Source organism: Apium graveolens, chromosome 8 (assembly GCF_009905375.1).
Source record: "Apium graveolens cultivar Ventura chromosome 8, ASM990537v1, whole genome shotgun sequence".
In the NCBI taxonomy this organism is placed as follows: domain Eukaryota; kingdom Viridiplantae; phylum Streptophyta; class Magnoliopsida; order Apiales; family Apiaceae; genus Apium; species Apium graveolens.
Genome location: NC_133654.1, coordinates 260,883,578 through 260,905,718, shown reverse-complemented (window position 1 = coordinate 260,905,718; position 22,141 = coordinate 260,883,578). Strand labels below are relative to the sequence as shown.

The 22,141-nt window shown below is 34.3% G+C and overlaps 1 protein-coding gene and 1 long non-coding RNA gene across 2 annotated transcripts; one reads left to right on the top strand and one right to left on the bottom strand.

The window, feature by feature from the left end:
* Positions 1-2,341: 2,341 nt before the first annotated feature.
* On the top strand, positions 2,342-3,286 carry LOC141678713 (uncharacterized). Its single transcript, XR_012557874.1, has 2 exons — positions 2,342-2,565; positions 3,062-3,286. It is a non-coding gene; the product is annotated as an uncharacterized LOC141678713 (long non-coding RNA).
* A 3,896-nt stretch (positions 3,287-7,182) lies between these two features.
* On the bottom strand, positions 7,183-21,978 carry LOC141680789 (uncharacterized). Its single transcript, XM_074486912.1, has 3 exons — positions 21,600-21,978; positions 20,306-21,100; positions 7,183-7,406 (listed from the first exon to the last, which is right to left on the bottom strand). Exons 1-3 carry the CDS (start codon positions 21,976-21,978, stop codon positions 7,183-7,185), a joined length of 1,398 nt encoding a protein of 465 aa, XP_074343013.1.
* Positions 21,979-22,141: the final 163 nt, after the last annotated feature.

Genomic DNA, 22,141 nt, shown 5'->3' with positions numbered 1-22,141 from the left:
AACGGATAATCCACACGGTTTTACAGATTCAATATTCACATTAAGACAATATAATAAGTCACTAAATATTTTAATTAAATATTTCAAGCTACTAAATTCAACTAAATTTCTTTATGGATTACAGTAAGATAATGACCGAAAAATAATTTGGTCGAATTTAGGGGCTAAATTCGACCGGTTTAAATTTGATCGTTTTAATTTCAACCGTTTTGGGTTAAAATTGATTGTAAATACGACCGTTTAAATCCGACCGTTTTAATTCGACCGAGGCCGGTCGAATTTAGCCGTGTCCAAAGAATTCGACCGCATGCGGTCGAATTTAGCTCCGGTCGAATTTAAATCAGTTGTATTTAACCTCATTTTCTTGTAGTGAATGGATTTTTCTTGCTCTAATCCTATTATAACTACAAGACCATCTACATTTATATATTAATGTAGTTTTGATCCTTTATCTCGACTAAGACTTGATCATGTTGATCTTGCACGCAAAGTAATAATTTTTTTGCATTATGTGGAAATTCAAAGTACCATTAAAATAATCATTTCTGATTCTATTTGATAAAATATCTTTCCACGAAATTCCAAGTCCCTGGATAATTTACTCATTTTTTCCGAGTTTTGAAAAGTAAGAAAAGCAAGTGAAATTGAAGGATAAATAAAATGGTTGCAACTATATCTGCAAGCTAGCAACCATATATGCAACCACAACTTTAAATTTGAAAAAATCTGTTGAAAATTACATTTAGTTGCAAAATAAGTCGCAAATGATTGCAAATGAGTGCTCCTACGGAGCCAATACTAATATCACAAAAGCAACCATGAAATCAACAATTTGAACAAAATTATACGAATGCCAGCCAAAAGATCTCAAAATTTGAAGTGAAAAGTCGTTTCTGGGTCCAGGAACTCGAATCAAATCAGAAAAGCAAATAGTTTAGTGACTAGCAAATATATTTTCTTTGTATTCTCAAAGTAATAGAACTCGATAACTCCAAATCGAGGCTCCTTCCTCGAACTTGAGGGTGGAGGTGGTGGAGGAGCTGGATTCTGGGGCTGGGGGTGGGGGAGGAAGAAGATGTGAGAAAGGGTGACAAAGGATGAGGATGATAAAGAGGATAGAGTGATTGTATTTTTACAATTTAATTGTGTGTATGTTTAAGAAAATAATAAATTTGTAAGACTTTTGATAAGATAGTAGAATTGTAAATATATATATTAAAATTGGTATATTTGTCAATTTCCCTAAAAATAATTTATGCAAAATTCTATAACCCTAAATTCACTTGTACGTGTAGTCCTTCCTTGTCCACAGCCAAAACGCTAATGCTGAACCCAATGCCAAAGCCGAAGTCGAATATCAAAGGAGGTCCGAGTTTGGCCATATTCTTTGAATTTATTGACAGTAACTTCCATAATAATTTTTATATAATTTCCTTTTACAGATAAGAATTTTTATGAAACAATTTAAAAATTTAATCTTTTAAATATCATTTTCGAAAATACAGTTAGATAAAACTTAAAAAACAAAAGTACTTTTAAAACAAGTTTAAAATAGCAAGTAGGGAGTTTAAAGTAACTATGTTGAAGTACAAAACAAATTCTATATACTTTTACAATATAATTTTTTAGTTTTGGTTAATTTAAATTTTTTGATTTTAACAGAATGATCAAATTTAATTAGTAGATAATTAATTTGACTTAAATTTATAATAGGTAAACAAATTAAATTTTTTGAACGTATTTAATCTCCTAAATGATATTTAACCTTTTTTTATTTGAGTTAAACAAACCAAATTGAGTAGTAGTATAAAATTTCAACTACTACATGCACACAGCCGCATCGAATTCCTAACCTTACGCAAGGGGCACAATGACGCAAACACTGCATCAACACTTTTTTTTGGTTTAATTTCAATTTTTGACTTTTACTGAATAATCAAATTTAATTAATTGATTATCAATTTGAGTAAATTTATAATGAGTTAACAACTTGAAATTTATCTACTTTAACTGAATGATCAAATTTAATTAATTGATTATCAATTTGAATTAAATAATAAGTGAACTACTTGAAATTTATTAAATGCATTGAGCCACCCAACCATATTTAATTTTTTTTTTATTTGAGTTATACAAACCAAATTTGGGGGTATATAATTTCAAGCACTACAGGCACACAGCCGAAAGAACAGTGTTTCGGTTCAAAAGTCCTCCTAAATACGTCATCTACAAACGTAACTTTAGAATAAAGTGCAATCAATAATGATGAATGCCGTGTAGGTCTGGGCACCTCTATATTTCCGTACTGGAGTAGGAAATTTCTCAGTACTGGTGAGGAAATTTATAAGCCGACATCTACCGAGTAAATATGATAAACCCATAGATCTAGCATTTTGTATATAAGCAGGTTAGTTAAATTTTCTAGAGAAGAACAAGAAATGGCTCCGGCGACTGCATCCACTGTAATGATCATCAAGTACTTGCTCTTGCTATTCATCATCGGTGTTCTCTTCATACTTTCTTTGTCATCTTCAACTGTAGATGTCAAACATTCTATACGCCGAGGTATTTCGATTGACTATTAGTTTATGGTTTTAGGTCCCTTAAAATTCTCTAAGTCATGCTCATTAGTTTCACACATATATATATAGTAAAATTATATGGAGTTGTCTGAGTGATTTATGTTGATTTATGTTCTGCAAATAAAATATCTTCTAAAACATGTTATTTTGTAAAATATGTTTCACAAAAATCATTAATTCAATAAAATCATGCAATTATTATATATTACAAGTATATGTTGTACAACATTAACACTTATATTTTATAGAATAATATATTTTGTAACGTTATACTTGTAAAATTTATGTAATTTTTAAGATTTTTAATAAAATTGTGATATTTGTAGAATTTCATTTAAAAATTTATACATTTTGCAACAATTTAAACTATATTTTATTTGCAGAATATATATGGACTCCAAGAAATCAAATGAAATAGAAGACTATATATATATGATATATATATTTCATTTATGAAATTATCATTGTAATATTTGCAGGGCTGGACTCATGTCTTGAAGTTTGCGGGAGTGGGTCTCCCCGGGGTCCGAATGGGAAATAGTACGTTTAAGTAAAATTATTGATGAAGATGGAAGCTGAATGCAACGTTTATTTCTTTATGTTTTGTATAATATATATTTTCATCTTTGATCAAAATATTACCGGTTTGACTGTTTAATCACCTGATTAATAGTTATAAGTGTTTTGTCCATTCGATTTTATAATTCTATTAATTATTGATTTTTTTTTCTTAAATTAATATATTTAATTTAATAAATTAAGTATTTTTATATTTTATTGAACATGTCCGATTAGCATATCGATTAATCATACGATTAGATATCACCGATTATATGACTAATCACTATAATTTTTTTCATCAACTAATTTCGATTCCCGTATTTTAGAATATTGATCTTCGTTATGCCAAGTATTTCCATGACTAAAGGTCATAATAAAAAATATGGAATATTATTTGTATAGTTTTTTAATCGGGACGTGAACAAGTGTGGAGAGACCGATCGAGTTAAAAGGTTTCTTGATTCTTTCTTTTGCCGGAACAGATTTCACCACTTTTCAAAATTACAAGTAAGATTTTATTTTTAATATATTTCGGTGGAACAATTAAACATAAAACATATATATTCATGTAATATATGTGCAAACAAATTATAAGTATAGTATGAACTCGATAAATAAATAATTTCGTTAAAAGAATATTTTTTTTCGATTTCATATTTTTGTCCTCCACAAATAAAAAAAATTGATCTCAAAATTATTTATTTATCAAAATTTAACTAGATTAATTTTCATTTAATAATATATTTCTCCGGGAAGAAGATTCTTTCAAGTCCATGCCGCCGGGCGATGGACTTCACTATTTTTCAGACATTCCTCGTTTATTGGCTGTGTTTGAGGTTGAACATCTTTACTAATTTTTACAATGTCAGAGCATCTTTACTCTCCAATAGTACTCGAATTACTGACTAAATTATAATTATATAAAATTTTTATCTAAGATGGAAACACTAATATATTTTATATAATTATGATTATAAAATTATAGCTAAGCAATAGTGGTCGACATATATTATTAAGTAAAAGAAGTGTCCCTCGTCCCCTAATTAGGGATAACAAGTTAATTCGATCAGATAGATATCCGATCCAAATTCGAAATTTTGAATATATCGAACCAAAGTTTAGATTTAAATTTGGATTTGGATTTCAACGACATATCAAAGTGATACCCGATTAGTATTCCGAAATCCAATCCAAATCCGAAACCTGATTAAAACCTAACAAATAAATATTGTATTATAAGTAATATTTTAGATGTAAGACATATAATTTATATATTTTAATATCAAAAAATTAAATTATACTTATAAAAAAATCATTACATATTTGATATTAAAGTAATGTATTATCTGAATAATAACTATTTATTTTAATATCAATTTTTATTTAAGATATACTTTTTCATATTTATAAAAAAAATCATTTGTACTTGAATATCAAATATTATGTTATTAACTTATCTTATACCATGTCAACCTGTGAAGTATCAGGGTATTGGTCACAATCCGGAAAAAAAGCTCATTTTATCACTTAAAAACGTATTTTTTTATTTTAGTTTATATAAAGCACATTTTTTATTTACGTGTGTATTATTTTTAGAATATAAAATAAGTTTTATAAAAAAAAATTAAAATTAAAAGTTTGAAAACACATTTAAAGGATGCGTTTATGGGATAAACGCATTAAAAAAATGCGTCTTTGAACCTGGAACGGAAGAAAAAAAATGCGCTTTTTTTAAAAGTCCGCAGGCCCAACTTCAAAGCCTAATAAGAAAGAAAATTATGTTTGAACTCATTAATAAACGTAACCAAAAGTTGCGTTGGTTAGTGATATTAAGGGCCATTTTTTTTTAACTTGTGATATTTTCGATCATTTACCCTCAAATTATGATATTTAGGGCCATTATTCGAAGTATCTTCCGTTTGACAACTTATTAATTAATGTTATATAATATTAGCTATTATATAAATATAAATAATAGTTTTTACATGTATAAATAATATTAAATTTGACTTGTTTGCCAAAAAATATATATTAAATTTGACTATATTATTTGTAATTTTGGATACGGCCTGAAAAATAAATAATATAATACGAAATCCGACAAATTTAAATTTGAATAAGACGAAAATATTTAAATTTAAATTTTACAATAGCCAATTCTCAGCCATCCCTACCCCTGGTGCCATCTTAAACTACTTAGCATTTTTTTAAACTCTATTAACAAGATCCTAGTATATATATATAATCACGGTGTTTATTTATCATTATATATTATAAATTATAATTTTAATAATATTTTGCTTAAAGAATCGATCTTATATTACTTGAATAATATTTTTAAAAATTATCAAAATTTTAATATTTAGTAATAGTATAGATTTTCTTTCAAAGAGGACACGGTATTAGAACACGTATACGTAGGAAAGGATATCTAAAGAAAAGTCAGGGCTCAAGGGTTTTATTGGTTCCTGATTTGGCTTCCTGCACTTCCCAGCAGTTTAGAGAGAAATCATTTACGTGTATAAATAAATTACCATAAACTAATTGACTTATGTGACTATATATAAACTCGGCTCTCATATCATTTGAATGCATTGCTACAATAATGTATCATAAGATCAAGAAATGGCTGCATCAACTCAAGTACTGATGAACCTGTTCTTGATATTAATCAGTATTCTCTTCATGTTAAAGATAAAACAGAAAGATGTACTCCCTTCGTCCCTTTCAATTGTTTTCATTTTTTAGAGAGTGTCCGACACGCATTTTAAGGTGCATATAAAGTATAGTTCTGTAATTTTTTTTTACAATTTTATTTTTCTGAATAAAAATTAAAACATTCAACTTTTATTCAGAAAAAGAAAATTGTAAAAATAAATTACATAACTATATTTTTTATGCACCTTAAAATGCGTGTCGGACACTTCCCCAAAAATGTAAACAATTGGAAACTACTGAGCGAGGGAGTATGATTTACTTAAATGGAAAGCTTGCAACTTGTTATTCAGATGATGAAAATAGTGAAATACATATAGACTCGATGCAACTGAGTTACTAAAAACTAGGATAACATGGCCTGGTTTATCTCCACACACACAAACTAGACTCCTAAACATAAGCAACTGCTCTGGACTAAGTCTACATTATAAGTTAACATACACGTTGTATTATTTGAAATACATAAAGATAAATATGTTTAGATTAATAAATCCCTAACATACTCCCCTTAATCTAAACATCTCCAAATTTCTTGATTCCCAGTAAACTTCTCATCTTCTCAAACTTCCGTGTTGCTAACGCTTTAGTTAATATGTCTGCTCGCTGCTCGCTAGTCTTGACTTGCTTAATCCCTATTAAGCCTTTCTCAAAACAATCATGAATGAAGTGATACCGAAGATCAATATGTTTACCTGTTTCATGGAAGACTGGATTTCGTGCCAAGTCCACTGCAGACCTATTATCGGTGTACAGGGTGACTGGTCCTGGTTCAACATTCATGATATAGCTTAGAACTCTTTGTAACCAAATAACTTGACAAGCTGCAGCCATAACTGCCATAAATTCTGCTTCACAAGTTGAAAGGGCAACACATCGTTATTTTTGTGAAACCCAAGTAATCAGATTTTCATCAAGATAAAAGGTCATCCCTCCTGTGCTCTTCCTGTCGTCCACATTTCCTGCCAAATTACTGTTTGAAAAACCAGAAAGAATGTAGTTACCACGTCCCTTTGAATAAATCAGCGCGTACTATAAGATTCCCTTTATATATCGACATATTCGTTTAATAACATTCATATGCAACATAGTGGGTCTCTCCATGTACCGACTTATTATGCCCACTGCAAAAGCAATGTCAGGGCGAGTGTGCACTAGATAGCGTAATCCTTCCACTATACTCTTGTAGTGAGTTGGATTGACGGGCTCCCCTTTCTTATCTGCATGTATTGGTAACTTATACTCCATTGGGTATTTCACAGCATTGCATTCTGCCATACCTGCTTTGTCTAAAACTTTCTTGGCGTATGCAGATAGTTTGAGCTCAATGTGATATCGATCTTGAACGACTTCCAGTCCCCAGGTAATAACTCAGCTTCCCAAGATCGGACATGTCGAATTCACGACTCATCTCCCCCTTGAATTTGACAATGTGTGCAAGATTTGTGCCAGTGACAAGCAAATCGTCAACATAAACACCAATAATTAGAGAATCTGAACCTGTTCGCTTGACATAAATGGCATGCTCGAAGTGAAATTTTGTAAAACCTAAATTGAGCAAAAAATGATTAAGACGAGAATACCATGCTCTGGGAGCTTGACGTAAACCATACAGGGACTTTGTTAGATATATTTGATAATGTCATGTCTAATATGATTTATGTTCAGTTTTCGGATCTTACTTAAACAGGACAAATCGGTACTTAACTGAAATCAGAACTTATACTGAAGTGAGAACTTAAGTGATCAGTACTTAAGGTTCAGGAGATATTTATCAGGAGATAATATCAGGACTTAAAGGAAACTTTCAGATAAGAAAGGCGGCTGATTGAAAGGAAAGAAGATCAAGACAAACGTAAGAAGAGATATGCATGAAGAAGGAATTCTGTGAAGAATGGAATACTTGAAAGAAAAGATAACCGATTGATATATTTTAGGAAGCAGAATTATATTTTATATCAATTAGCGATTATCTTGTAACTGTGTGACATATAAACACATACATAGGGTTTACACTATAAGTGTTATCATTATCGAGAATATTATTCATTGTAACCCTAGCAGCTCTCGTGATATTTGTTCATCACTGAGAGAGGACAGTTCCATATTGTAACAGAGTTTATTGCATTGAATAAAGACTGTTTTTTGTTACTTGTGTTATTTGAATTCGATTTGATTGTGCTATACACAGTATTCAACCCCCTTCTACAGTGTGTGTGACCTAACAAGTGGTATCAGAGCCTATCTGTTAACACACAAACAGTTTAAGATCCAAAAACAATCATGTCTGAAGCAGAAACTCCAAGCAAGCCCGCCAAAACTGAAGAACCACCAAAGACTTAAATCCATAGTCGATATGAGGCTATTAGAGTTCCCATACTGAAGCCATCTGAATATCCCATATAGAAGGTGAGGATGACTATGTTTCTGGAAGCTACTGATCCAGAATATCTTGACGGAATCCATGAAGGACCTCACAAGCCAACAAAACTCGCTGTTGTAATTGCAGGTGAAGTAACAAAGTCTGTACCAAAGGAGAAGAGTGATTACACTGCTGAAGATATCGCATCAATTGCTAAGGATGCTAAGGTACGACACTTGCCGCATAGTGCCATTGATAATGTAATGTCAAACAGGGTAATTAACTGCAAGACTGTAAAGGAGATATGGGATGCCTTGGAGACAAGGTGTCAGGGAACTGATTCGATTAAGAAGAACAGGAAGACAATACTCACTCAAGAATATGAACACTTTGACTCAAAGCCTAATGAGTCATTGACTGATTTATATAACAGATTTGTCAAACTCTTGAATGATTTGTCACTGGTTGATAAGGAGTATGATCTTGAAGATTCAAACCTTAAATTCCTGTTAGCTCTTCCTGAAAGTTAGGATTTGAAGGCAACAATTATAAGAGACAACTATAATCTTGAAGAAACAACTCTTGATGAAATTTATGGGATGCTCAAGACTCATGAACTTGAGATGGAACAAAGAAGCAAGAGGAAAGGAGGAAAGTCAAGGAAAGTTGCTCTTAAGGCTAAAGAAGAATCCCCCAAAGCAGCTACCTCGAGGAAAGGCAAGGGAAAAGCGCTTTTCACAAAGTCTGATACTGAGTCATCAAGTTCTGATAGTGATGATGACTCAGAAACTGAAAGCTTACCTGAGATATATGCTGATGAAGAGATGATGAAGCTGTGTGCTCTTATGGTGAAAGGAATCACAAGGATTGTATACAGAAAATTCAGGAAGGGAAAGAGGTTTTACAGGAAAGGTGCAAGTTCTGATAAAAAGAATTTTAGAAAATCTGAAGGCAAATGAGGGAAGTCTGACAGAGGAGATTACACAAATGTCAAATGCTACAACTGTGGTGAGAAAGACCATATATCTCCTGATTGCAAGAAAGTGAAGAGTGACAAAGGCAAGGCTCTTGTCACAAAGAAGAAAAGCTGGACAAACACTTCAGATTCTGAAAGTGAGGAGGACTATGCCTTGATGGCAAATGCTGATAGCAGTCCTGAAGCTGCTGAATTAAAGGTACCTCAAACTACTTATGCCTTTCATACTGATGATATTAATGAGTTGAGAAGATATCTTAAAACCATGTTCATTAGTTGTAGAGATCAAACTTTAACATGTGAAAGATTAACTTCTGAAAATCTTGCTTGTAAAAAGAGGAATGATTATTTAGAAAAAGAGTTAGTCATGTTCCATCAAACTCAGAAAGATAGATATGATGCTTTCTATGTTAGGGATGAAGTACTTAAAATGAACGAATCTCTAAAAACTGAGCTAGAAAAGGAAAGAGAGATTATCAGGACTTGGACTAACTCTGGCAGAATAACTCAGAATTTGTTAAGTAGTGGAAACTGGAAAGAGGGCTTAGGTTATAGAGATGATAAGAATGATAAAGGAACTGTAGATATTAAGCCTATAGTTGTTAAATAAAAGCCAAAGTTAAAACCTGTTAAGTTTGTAGCTGTAAAGTCTGAAACTGAGAAATCAAAAGTTAAAGAGGAATTAACTTCTGACAAACTAAAACAGGAAAAGACAACTGAAGTGAACGTAGGCTTAATGACAAAGAAGCAGCTTAAGCATAAGCTGAAAGATGTAAAGAATATAAACAAGGTAAAGTCTCCTAGAAAAAATAGGAATGGAAAGGAAGGTATAAATAAAAGCAATAATTATAAGCCTGTTCCTAATGCTCCTAGAAAAACATGTCATAACTATGGAACTTCTAACCATCTGACTTCTTTTTGCAGGAAAAATAAGAACATAAACTCCTTACCTTCAAAGAAAGGAGTTTAGAGTCAGTCTGTTGGATATAGGCCACAAAATCCTTGTTTTCATTGTGGTAGTTTATGGCCTTCCATTTATACTTGTAAGGAATATCATAGTTTGTACTATGATTATTATCAAATAAAACCTTCTTTAAAGAAAGTTAGCATTGTTCTTTCTAGTGTAAGTTCTGATACAAAGTCTGATAGTATAAATGCTGATAAGAAAAATGTTAACATAAACTCTGATGCAAAATCCGCTTCAAATGTTAACAAACTTAATAAGGCCACAGGATCCAAGCAAGTCTAGGTCCTTAAAACTAATCATTAGTGATCTTTGTGATTGCAGGGCAATAGGAAAAATATCCTAGTTCTGGACAGTGGATGCTCAGGACATATGACTGGAAATAAAGCCCTGCTATCAGACTTTGTGGAGAAGGCTGGCCCAAGTGTTTCTTATGGAGATGGAAATATTGGAAAAATATTGGGATATATCAATATCAATCTTGGGAATGTCATCATTAAAGAAGTAGCTCTGGTCTCAGGACTTAAACATAATCTGCTAAGTGTTAGTCAAATCTGTGACAGAGGTTATCATGTGGATTTCTTTGAAGAACACTGTAAAATTGTAAGCAAATCTACAGGCAAAGTTGTTCTGAAAGGATACATGCATGGTAACATTTATGAAGCCAAGCTTTCAACAAGTACTGATGGGTCTGCAATCTGTCTGGTGAGTAGAGCATCAATTGAAGAAAGCTGGAATTGGCACAAGAAACTCTCTCATTTAAATTTCAACAATATAAATGAACTGGTCAAGAAAGATCTTGTGAGAGGACTGCCAAAATCAGTATTTGCTCCTGATGGCCTTTGTGATTCATGTCAGAAGGATAAACAAAGAAAATCTTCATTCAAGAGCAAGACTGAATCATCAATTCTTGAGCCTTATCACCTACTTCATGTAGATCTATTTGGTCCAGTGAATGTCATGTCTATTGCAAAGAAGAAATATGCTATGGTCATAGTGGATGAGTTCACCAGATACACATGGATGTATTTCTTGCATACAAAAAGTGAAACTGCATCTATCTTGATTGATCATGTCAAGCAACTGGATAAATTTGTCAAAGATTCTGTGAAGATCATACGAAGTGATAATGGCACTGAGTTCAAGAATTTGACAATGGAAGAGTTCTGCTCATGGAACTCCACAGCAAAATGGAGTTGTTGAAAGAAAGAATAGAACTCTTATTGAAGCTGCACGAACTATGCTTGATGAAGCAAAGCTACCAACCTATTTTTGGGCTGAAGCTGTGCAGACTGCTTATTTTACTTAGAATGCAACACTCATTAACAAGCATAGAAAGACACCATATGAGATTGTGAAGAAAAAGAAGCCAAATCTGAAGTATTTTCATGTATTTGGATGCAAGTGTTTTATTCTTAAGAACATCCTGAACAGCTATCCAAATTTGACTTAAAAGCTGATGAAGGAATTTTTGTTGGATATCCACTTTCCACAAAAGCCTTCAGAGTCTACAATTTAAGAAAAAGAGTTGTCATGGAATCTATCAATGTCTCCTTTGATGATAAGAAGATTACTGGACTTGAAGATTTCAATGATCATGATCAGCTGAGATTTGAAAATGAAGACTTAAATTCTGATACTGAAAATCCTGACAGTCTAAATCCTGACTGCAAACTCTAATGGATTAAATTATGATGTTATTGAAACTGTGGTGACTACGTCAAGGGAAGATACACCTGTGCAGAGGGAGCATACTGAAGATACAACCACATCTCAAGACGGATCAGAACATGCAACTGGCTCTTCAAGTTCTGATTCATCAAGTTCTGATAAGCCAAGTTTTGATAGTTCTGAAAACTTAAATCCTAAAGGATCCAACTCAGAGAGCATAGTTTCAGGGGGAGTATCATAAAATATTGATGAAGATAGCATGGATCATGGGAGAGCATCCAGTTCTAGAGAAAACCTTCCATCTGCAAGCAGTGAACTAAATCACATACACCTGACTTAATTATTAGAAATCCTGATGCAGGTGTCAGAACTAGAATAGCTACTTCAAGTGAATGTCTCTATAATTCTTTTCTTTCTCAGCCTGAACCAAAAAAAGTGGAAGAAACTCTTCAAGATGCTAATTGGGTGCAAGCAATGCAGGAAGAGTCAAATGAATTTGAAAGAAACAAAGTCTGGACCCTAGTGTCAAGACCAAAGAACAGATCTGTTGTTGGTACAAAGTAGGTGTTCAGAAACAAAACTGATAGTGATGGCATAATTACAAGGAATAAAGCAAGGTTGGTTGCAAAAGGATATTCTCAACAGGAGGGAATTGATTATGATGAAACATTTGTACCAGTTGTTAGACTGGAAGCCATAAGGATATTTTTGGCTTATGCTGCTCAAAAAAAGTTTACTGTCTTTCAAATGGATGTGAAAAGTGCTTTTCTCAATGGAGAATTGGAAGAAGAAGTATATGTTGAACAACCTCCAGGCTTTGTAGATCCCAAATATCTAAATCATATCTATAGGCTTGATAAAGCACTTTATGGCCTTAAGCAAGCTCCAAGAGCATGGTATGAGACTTTAGCTCAGTTTCTTCTGGAAAGTGGATCTTACAGAGAAACTATAGAAAAAACACAGTTCTACCTCAACCATGGAAAAGACTTACTTTTGGTTCAGATATATGTTGATGATATCATCTTTGGTTCTAAAAATGACAGACTTTGCAAGAAGTTTGTCAAACTGATGCAGTCAAGATATCAAATGAGTATGATGGGGGAACTTAGCTATTTTATGGGCCTTCAAGTCAAGCAGAATGAAGAAGGCACTTTTATTTGTCAAACCAAGTACACCAGAAATTTGCTGAATAAATTTGGAATGCAAGATTGTTTAAGTGCATCCACTCCCATGGCCACTACAATAAAATTGGATAAGGATACTGATAAATCAGTAGATATTACTGATTACAGAGGTATGATTGGCTCTCTACTCTATCTAACTGCTAGTAGACCTGATATCATGTATGCTACTTGTCTTTGTGCAAGATTTCAAGCAGATCCAAGAGAACCTCACTTAACAGCTGTAAAAAGAATTTTCAAGTATCTTAAGGGAACAACTAATAAGGGATTATGGCATCCTAGAGAATCAGACTTTAAACTAATAGGTTACTCAGATGCAGATTTTGCAGGTTGTAAAATTGACAGAAAAAGCACAAGTGGAAGCTGCCAATTTCTTGGAGGCAGATTGGTTTCTTGGTTTAGTAAGAAACAAAAGTCAATTTCCACATCAACTATAGAAGCAGAGTACATTGCTGCGGGAAGCTGTTGTGCACAAATTGTTTGGATGAAGAATCAGTTACTGGATTATGGGTTAACATATTTTAAAATCCCTATTTACCGTGATAATGAAAGTGCTATTGCTATGATAGGTAATCCAGTTCAACATTCAATGGCAAAGCACATCAGCATAAGGTACCACTTCATAGGGAATATGTGGATGAAGGTACAGTGGAATTGCACTTTATTCCAACAGATCAATAACTAGCAGATATCTTCACCAAACAACTGTGTGAAGCTACTTTTACAAGATTGGTAAATGAACTTGGAATGATTTCAGGTTCTTTCTCTTAATCTGCTTAGCTTTTGTTCTGATGCATCAGACTTTATGATCAGTATTTACAGATATTATTATCTTTGTGTATTCTGTGCCTAATTGAAAATTGCTTAAGTACTGATTGTTGTCTGATGTGAATTTCTAAACTCTGATAGTGATATGAATATTTTTGTGATTATTCAATCCAATGAGGATAACTATGCTAGATGCTGACCTAGTAGTCTTTAATATACTAACAAATCCCATGTTTGAAGTAATTGTTTATGTGGAAATCTATTGACACAACCAAATTCTGATTTTGACCTTAGTTAAGTTTACTTTGTCTATCTTATTACTAAGTCAACAACTAGAATAATGCTTCTCATCTGTTAAGTTCTAATGTTAGTAAATCCGGTGAATGTACTAAGTGCTGATAAACCTCACTTATCAAAAGAAAAGGAAAAAAAAGAAATAAAAAAAAATCAGGTACTCCTTTGAGATCTAGAGTAAAAACTGTGAAAGGGAAGACCGAAGTGCATTGCTGGTATTAAGTAATATGCATCAGAAAAGCAAAAGTAAATATTTTTCTTGGTGACTTTTCACACTCTATGATTACTGGAGAAATACTCTGATAATAGCATAAATTCTGATACGCAGTCGTGACTCACATACACTGAGAAGCCACTGTAAAATGGAATTTTAAAAGATGCATAAAATGAGCACAAAACAGTTGAGGTGGACTCATGCATGAACTCATTCTAAAGTAGACTTCAGAATCATGACAGATTTTGAGCAAAAGTTCTTAGTTATGCCTTTTTCTAAGATGTACTGAAGTGAATCAGACTTTAATCTTTATATGATATTTAGCTTACTGTACACACATACACTTCATATGAATAATGAAAATTACTGTGGTGATAAATGGTATTTTTGATGAACGTTTAAGTATCAGTTACATAAATTCTGAGGACAAGTTATGATGGAAGTTCTGATGATTAAGTTCTGAAGAAATGAAATCAGAATTTGTGTGAAGAATTGCAGAAATAGGCATTTACTTTTCGAGTTAAGAAATCATGTTCTGATGACTGTTAAGTTCTGATATACGTCTAAGTTCTGATATTAAATTCTGATTCTTTACTTGACTTATTTGTGGTTAAAATCTGAAACAGTCTTATTTAAAAATCAGAATATGTTTGGGTGAGACATTAAGAGTCGATATAATTTGGGTTAGTGGTACACGTCTGTGCACAGTAATTTATACTTGTTTCGTGTGCACATTAAATCCTGTTTTAAACTTCCAATGGCTGTTTTTCTTCTCATCAGTTTAGGGAGACGGGGTAGAATTAATTTTACCTATCACTATTTAATTTTCCTTGCGTCTCTTGGCATTCTATTGGCTATATGAACCAATACCTCATTTCAGCCAACACATCTCTCACTTTCTCTCAAACCATCTTACTCATTTCTTTTTCACTCATCACATCCATGGTTCATTACGACATAGCTCTGAACTCTGATACTTTCAATCTCACTATGAGGTGTACAGAATGGCAGCAGGAATGGCATGTCACTGCCATTCCTGATGAGATTTGGGACTCGGTTCCCCAAGAGGTCCTCACAGACCTCTTGTTCTTCTACATGGACTACCATCGCCATCTTGAGCGACTGGAAGCGGAATGGCTGGAAGCTCTCCGATAGTAGGAGTGAATCATTCGTCTCGCTGTTCTTTTTGTTGAGAGTAGGAAAAAGAAATAATTTCTCCTACCTGTTTCTCTTCACCGCCAGCTTTGTCTGGCTTCTTAGCTTAGGACAAAAGCTGTTGATGTTAGGATTTGTAGCTTAGGATAATCTTGTAATTTTGTGATGTAATTTAAATTTCATGAAATGTATTTGCTCAATATATTAATGAAATTTTATATTTATGCAAGATTTTATCTCTGAGTCGTTTGATATTCTGATGCATTTTTAAATCCTGATTTACCCATATTCTGATGACCGTTTTAGCTCTGGTACAAATCAAGTTCTGATTCTGACGAGACAATATTTGTTTACTTGGTTTCTTTATGGTCATTCTCTCATTGGTCATATTTTTACAGAATATTGGTCTCGCAGTGAAAAGAATTTACTAAGTGGGAACAGTTTTAAATTTTAAAATATTTTTACAGAATATTGGTCTCGCATGTGGTAACTCCTGGAGCAGTTCGTAAAGCTCTTCACTTACCAGAAGGCTGCACTTTTTCAATAGTGGAGGAACCTGTTCTACAGCAGCTCATGGCCAATTTGGGATATGAGAAGAGTTTGGCCAAGCTTGGACAGTTGAAAAGGACACATATCGGGTATGCTATTATTCACCAAACTCATTTTGATTTTGCAAGTGTTGTGCTAGGTTTTATAAGGGATTGGATGACAGAAGATAGGAATGTAGTGTACTTTGCTAGATTCTGTCAGCTTATATATAACTTTTATTATGTTGATGAACCCCAACCTATCACTGACTTAATTCCACCCTTTAAGCTTGCAAAATGGGCTTTTAATGACTTGGTAAATGCTGACCATAAGAAAAAGGTGGTTAGACCCTTACAGATACCTCAGTCTGTAAAACAGATCCTGGTAAATGTTGATCCTCAATCCTACAGATCTGTTTACCCTGATGTTCAACCCACCAGCACAACCCAGACACCACAACAACCATCAGAACATACCACATATACACCTCTACCTACTCAACCCTCTATCAGAACATATCTCAAACCTTCAAAGATATCTCAACGTTCATCATCAGCACATACTGTGAGGCCTTCATCTTCAAAGCCCCAGAGGACAAAGACTGTACCTCAGACACAACATAAGAGAAGGAGGATTGTTCTGAGAGATGAGTCAGACAGTGAGGAATAGGTTCCTGTGTCAGAACCTATTGTCAAAGAAGCTGAGAAGGTCTCTTCTCAGAAGGATATTGGAATTGGGGGTTCTAAGCTTCTCAAAAGGCTGAGAAGGATGTATTCTGATGAAACTCCCAAGGAATCTCCACCTTCAAAGAGATACAAGAAACAAAGAGCACAAAGGTACAGGGCTCAGTCAGTTTCAAAGGATGAGAAAGCAGCAGCTCAGGAATCTCTGATCTCAAAAGAGCCAGAATTTGCTGGAGCTACTGCATCTACACCTCCATTGTCACCAACTCAGAAAACTGCTCAAGATAAAGTATCTACACCACATGTGTCTCCTTTAAATGAACCAGTATCTACTGCAGACCCAGGCACAAGTGCTGAGATTGATATTCACAACCTAATTGTGCCTGAGGTTCTCTACTTAGAAGCTCCACCAGCTCCAATCAATCCATCAACAACACCAATTCCTGATGCTAATGAAACTACATAATTGTCTACAACACCTTCTCTGCCTCTAGACAATGAAGATCAGACTATAGGTGAGCATCAGAATATGGCTGTTGATCAGAACTTGGAAGCAGATCAGCACTTAGAGGATGATGTTGAAGCTTCCATAGCCTCTCAAGCTGTTCTTTTATCAGAGGATGTTGACTCTGTAAATTCTGATGCTGCAAATGCTGATGATACTGGTGATGCTGCTACAAATGCAGATACTGATGAAGCTGGTCCTTCTGGCCATGCACCTCTACAAGCTCCTTCAAAAGCTGAACTAGTTAAAAAGTTTGTTAGAGGAGATGCACCAGTACCTTGGAGTGAGACTCCTAGAGGACAGGAGTGGACTAAAGAATGAAACTCAGTCAGTTTTATTCCTTCTGAAAAGATTCTTGCTGATCACTTGGAAAAAGCTGATGAGATGCTAGTTAATGATGATTTCAAAACACAGCTGAGAGTTACTGCTTTGAGTACTAGACATCTTCAAGGTCAACACTCAACAACTCATACCGAGGTGCATAAAATTCAAGAAGCTTTACTCAAGCAAGAAATAACTATGAAACTTGAAAAGAAAAGCTTTTTCAAACCTACCTTTGACAGAGTTGCCTACATTGAGAAAATCTAAGAGAAGCAACAATCTCAGATTGATGAAATTTTGAAAAATCAAGCTTCTTAGCAATCTCAACTCAAAGAAATCCAATCCTCAGTGGAATTGCTCGTCTCTCTTCTTTTACCTGCTGATGCCAAAAAGGGGGAGAAAGTTAAGTCCAAATGCAAACCTATCAAGACACTGAAGGGAAATGATGATAAAAAAGATGACCCGGGAAACTCTAGAATGGGTGGAGGTGATGGTCAATGTAGAGTTATCTCATCAAGTAGAGCTGGAACTACAAGTTATAGAACAAGTTCTGATACTGGGAGAAGAATAACTTCTGATACTGGTAAAATGTTAAGTTCTGATGAACTTTTGGATCTTGATGAAGAAATTTCAAGACAATTATTTCTGAAAGAAAATCCAGGAATGGACTTTGAGAGTCTAATGGAAGAAGAAGCTAGACTTAAGTCAGAAAAAGTCAACTCCAAATCTGAAGCTTCTATTGGTAAAAATAAACTTCATACGGCTAAAGGCATTGTGATAAAAGAAAGGACAAATCATGTGGCAACCAAGGCCAGATCACAATTACAGATAGATCCAAGGTCCAAGGGCAAAGAAAAAGTTGGTGAACCTATAAAGGTTATGTGCCTCCCATGGATGAAGAAATTTATGTTGAAGATACTGATCTTATCCTGACTTCAAGGAAGATTTCTAAGACAACCTCTGACATGGCTCAAGTTGTTCAGAGTCAAGATATAGTTAGTTTTGTTATAACAATGAAGCAAGCAACCTCTGACATGGCTCAAGTTGACTTTATATCAGAAGATAAATCAAAGGAAACCTCTAACATTGCTCATGTTAAATCCTCAAAGTTACTCCTACCAGGATTCACTAAAGCCAAACAGACTCAACCTTTGAAGACTGCAGCTAGTGGTTTTGAAGCAAGAGTGGTTACTGGAAAGGAATCAAGAGATAAATCTGGATTGGGTAGTGCTGATGAAAGAAGAAAGCAGAACACAACCAATGATCCAACTTCCTTAACTGAACCAGGTGTTGGAGCAACTCCTAAAAGATTGAATCGACTAGAATCTGTACAGATGGTCTACCATACCTTCTTGAAAGAACACATCTTGTTATATTTCATGACAGATGGAAGGGTTTACCATATAAGGGAAAATGCTATACCACTGAAGTATTTTGAAGAACTAAAACATGTTTTATTCTTACTTCAAGTGAATGACAGAATAACAAAAAGTGCTGCAAGCTATTTGAAGACTCAAATTCAGAGACAGAAAAGGCTTTATTCTGTAAAGTCTAACATCACATATTGTCCAAAGTACAGAGATCACAAGGGTGATATTGTTGATATGAAGCCTAATACTGCACAGATCAGAACATATCTTGGTATTAAGGGACTTGAATTCAATCTAGATTCTGACAAAGCCTATGTCATAAGACTAGATCAGGAGTTGAGAAAAGCAAAAATTAATGATCTCAGATATGCTATCTTCCAAACTGGTGAAGATACTGCAGAACTCAAAGATGCTAAAAGGAGGATGATTGATGAAATCAGATATGCTGAGAGATGTTTGTTAAAGAACTATCTCAGAACAACTCCTGACATCAAAGAGATCAGAAAGTGAAGCCAAGTCAAGATCTACAACTGCTCAAATTCTGATATATATACAGACTGAAGTTGTTATCAGAAGTTAAAGTTGGTAAAGCTTTAAGGACTATAAGTTGTAGTTATCTAGTCAATTTCTCATGCATTTGTACTTAATGTTTTTGACATCATCAAATTTCTAATAAACTTGTATATTATGCTAATTTACAAGTTGGGGGAGATTGTTAGATATATTTGATAATGTCATGTCTAATATGATTTATGTTTAGTTTTCAGATCTTACTTAAACATGACAAATCAGCACTTAACTGAAATCATCACTTATAATAAAGTCAGAACTTAAGTGATCAGTACTTAAGGTTCAGGAGATATTTATCAGGAGATAATATCAGGACTTAAAGGAAACTTTCAGATAAGGAAGGCGGCTGATTGAAAGGAAAGAAGATCAAGACAAACGTAAGAAGAGATATGCATGAAGAAGGAATTATGTGAAGAATGGAATACTTGGAAGAAAAGATAACTGATTGATATATTTTAGGAAGCAGAATTATATTTCATATCAATTAGCGATTATCTTGTAACTGTGTGATATATAAACACAAATATAGGGTTTACACTATAAGTGTTATCGTTATCGAGAATATTATTCATTGTAACCCTAGCAGCTCTCGTGATATTTGTTCATCACTGAGAGAGAACAGTTCCATATTATAACAGAGTTTATTGCATTGAATAAAGTCTGTTTTCTGTTACTTGTATTATTTGAATTTGATTTGATTGTGTTATACACTGTATTCAACCCCCTTCTACAGTGTGTCTGACCTAATAGCCTTCAATAACTTGTAAACTTTATGTTCATGTCCTTTTTGTACATAGCCTTTCGATTGTGATATATAAACTTTCTCATGTAACACACCGTTGATAAAAGCAGACTTAACATCAAGGTGGTGAATCTCCCAATTACCTTTTTCTACTAAATCCAGGAGTAATTGAACTGTCTCCAATCTGGTTACAGGGGCAAAAACTTCACCGTAGTCCATACCGAGACGCTGTACATAACCCTTTTCTACGAGACGGGCCTTATGGTTAGTCACTGTACCAGTTTGATCTTTTTTCAGCTTGAATATCCACTTAAGATCGATGGCTTTATGACCCTCTGGCAGTGTGGTAAGGTCCCATGTTTGATTTATTTCGATGGACTGAATCTCGGTGTCTATTGCTTCTTTCCACACAGCATCGTGAATGGCTTGTTCGAAACAGATTGGCTCATCAACCCCCATCAAAAGGAGTTCATCTGCAATCTCTATTTCACTTGTGTGATCATAGATATCTGTTAAGGAACGATACTTTCTGGGTTGTTCACTGCTTGCACTCGATGTAATCGTCCTGTTAGCACTATCTCTGTCACTAACTGCACTGCTGGAATTCAATGGCTGTGGTGTGATCATTGATGACTGAGGTGTGGCAGGTGAGCTAGTGAATAAAGGATCATTGCTGATTGAAGGAATAGAAGATTCAGGAACTGAAGATTGACTAACTCGATCATCATCTTCAAGTGTAGTAGGAGTATATCGTGCCACGATCAAACTTTTTATGCCTCGTATGTCTGAAATACTTCTTCCTGCCCATTCCCAGGCCTTGGTCTCATCGAAAACCACATCTCTGGTAATTTCAATACGGTTTGCCACTGGATCATATAGTATATGTGCCTGGTTCTCGCCCAAAATACACAACCATTTTACTTTTGTCATCGAGTTTGCTAGTATGCACAACTGGGACTTTCATATAAGCAACACAACTAAATATTCTTAAATACTCAACACTCGGCTTTCTGCCAAACCATGCTTCATGTGGAGTGATGGTTGAAATTGAGCGAGTAGGCAGTTTGTTCAGTACATATACAGCGTGTCTAACTGATTCACCCCAATATTTTAGAGGCACCTCTTGTTCTTTCAATAGACTTTTGGCCATGGCGACTACAGTGCGATTATGACGCTCTAACACACCATTTTATTGTGGTGTGTAGGGCGCTGTAAAATGTCTCAGAATGCCATATTTTTGACAATAGTCCAGGAACTCTTTCGAGCAAAACTCGCCTCCACGATCAGTTCTTAAGACTTGAATGGTTTGTTGTTTACCATTCTCGACTAATAACTTAAAATTCTTAAAACATAACAGGGCTTCATCTTTTGTTTTAAGCATATGTACCTATATCATACGACTAAAGTCATCAATAATTAGTATGAAATATCGATTACCAGCGGGAGTGGATGGGAAAATAGGGCCACAAAGATCTACATGAACTAGTTCCAGTATAACTTTTGCAGAAAATTCAGTTTGAGATGGGAATGACTTAGGTGCATGTTTTGACATGAAGCATCCATTGCAAGTCTCGTCTGTCTTATGAATTGAGGGTAAACCATACGCCATGTGATTCCTTGACATAAGTTGCATTGCCTTAAAATTTGCATGGCCAAGGCGTTTGTGCCAGAGCTTTGTTTCCTCTTCATCTTTTGACAATAAACAGATTTGTTGTATGTCAGTGATATGTACTTTGTAGAGTCTGTTGACTGATCGCTTTACTTGCATCAATAGTCGACCACATCTATCATATATCCATAAGTTTTCACCGTCCATTACCACTCTATTTCCTTCCTCAGACAACTGGCCCAGACTAATAATGTTGCTGCGTAGTGTAGGAATGAAATACACACCGTGTAATGTTCTTATTTCTCCATTTCTGCAAGCGATCCTTACTGTGCCTTTGCCCTCAATTTTTACCAGCGACCCATCTCCAAAT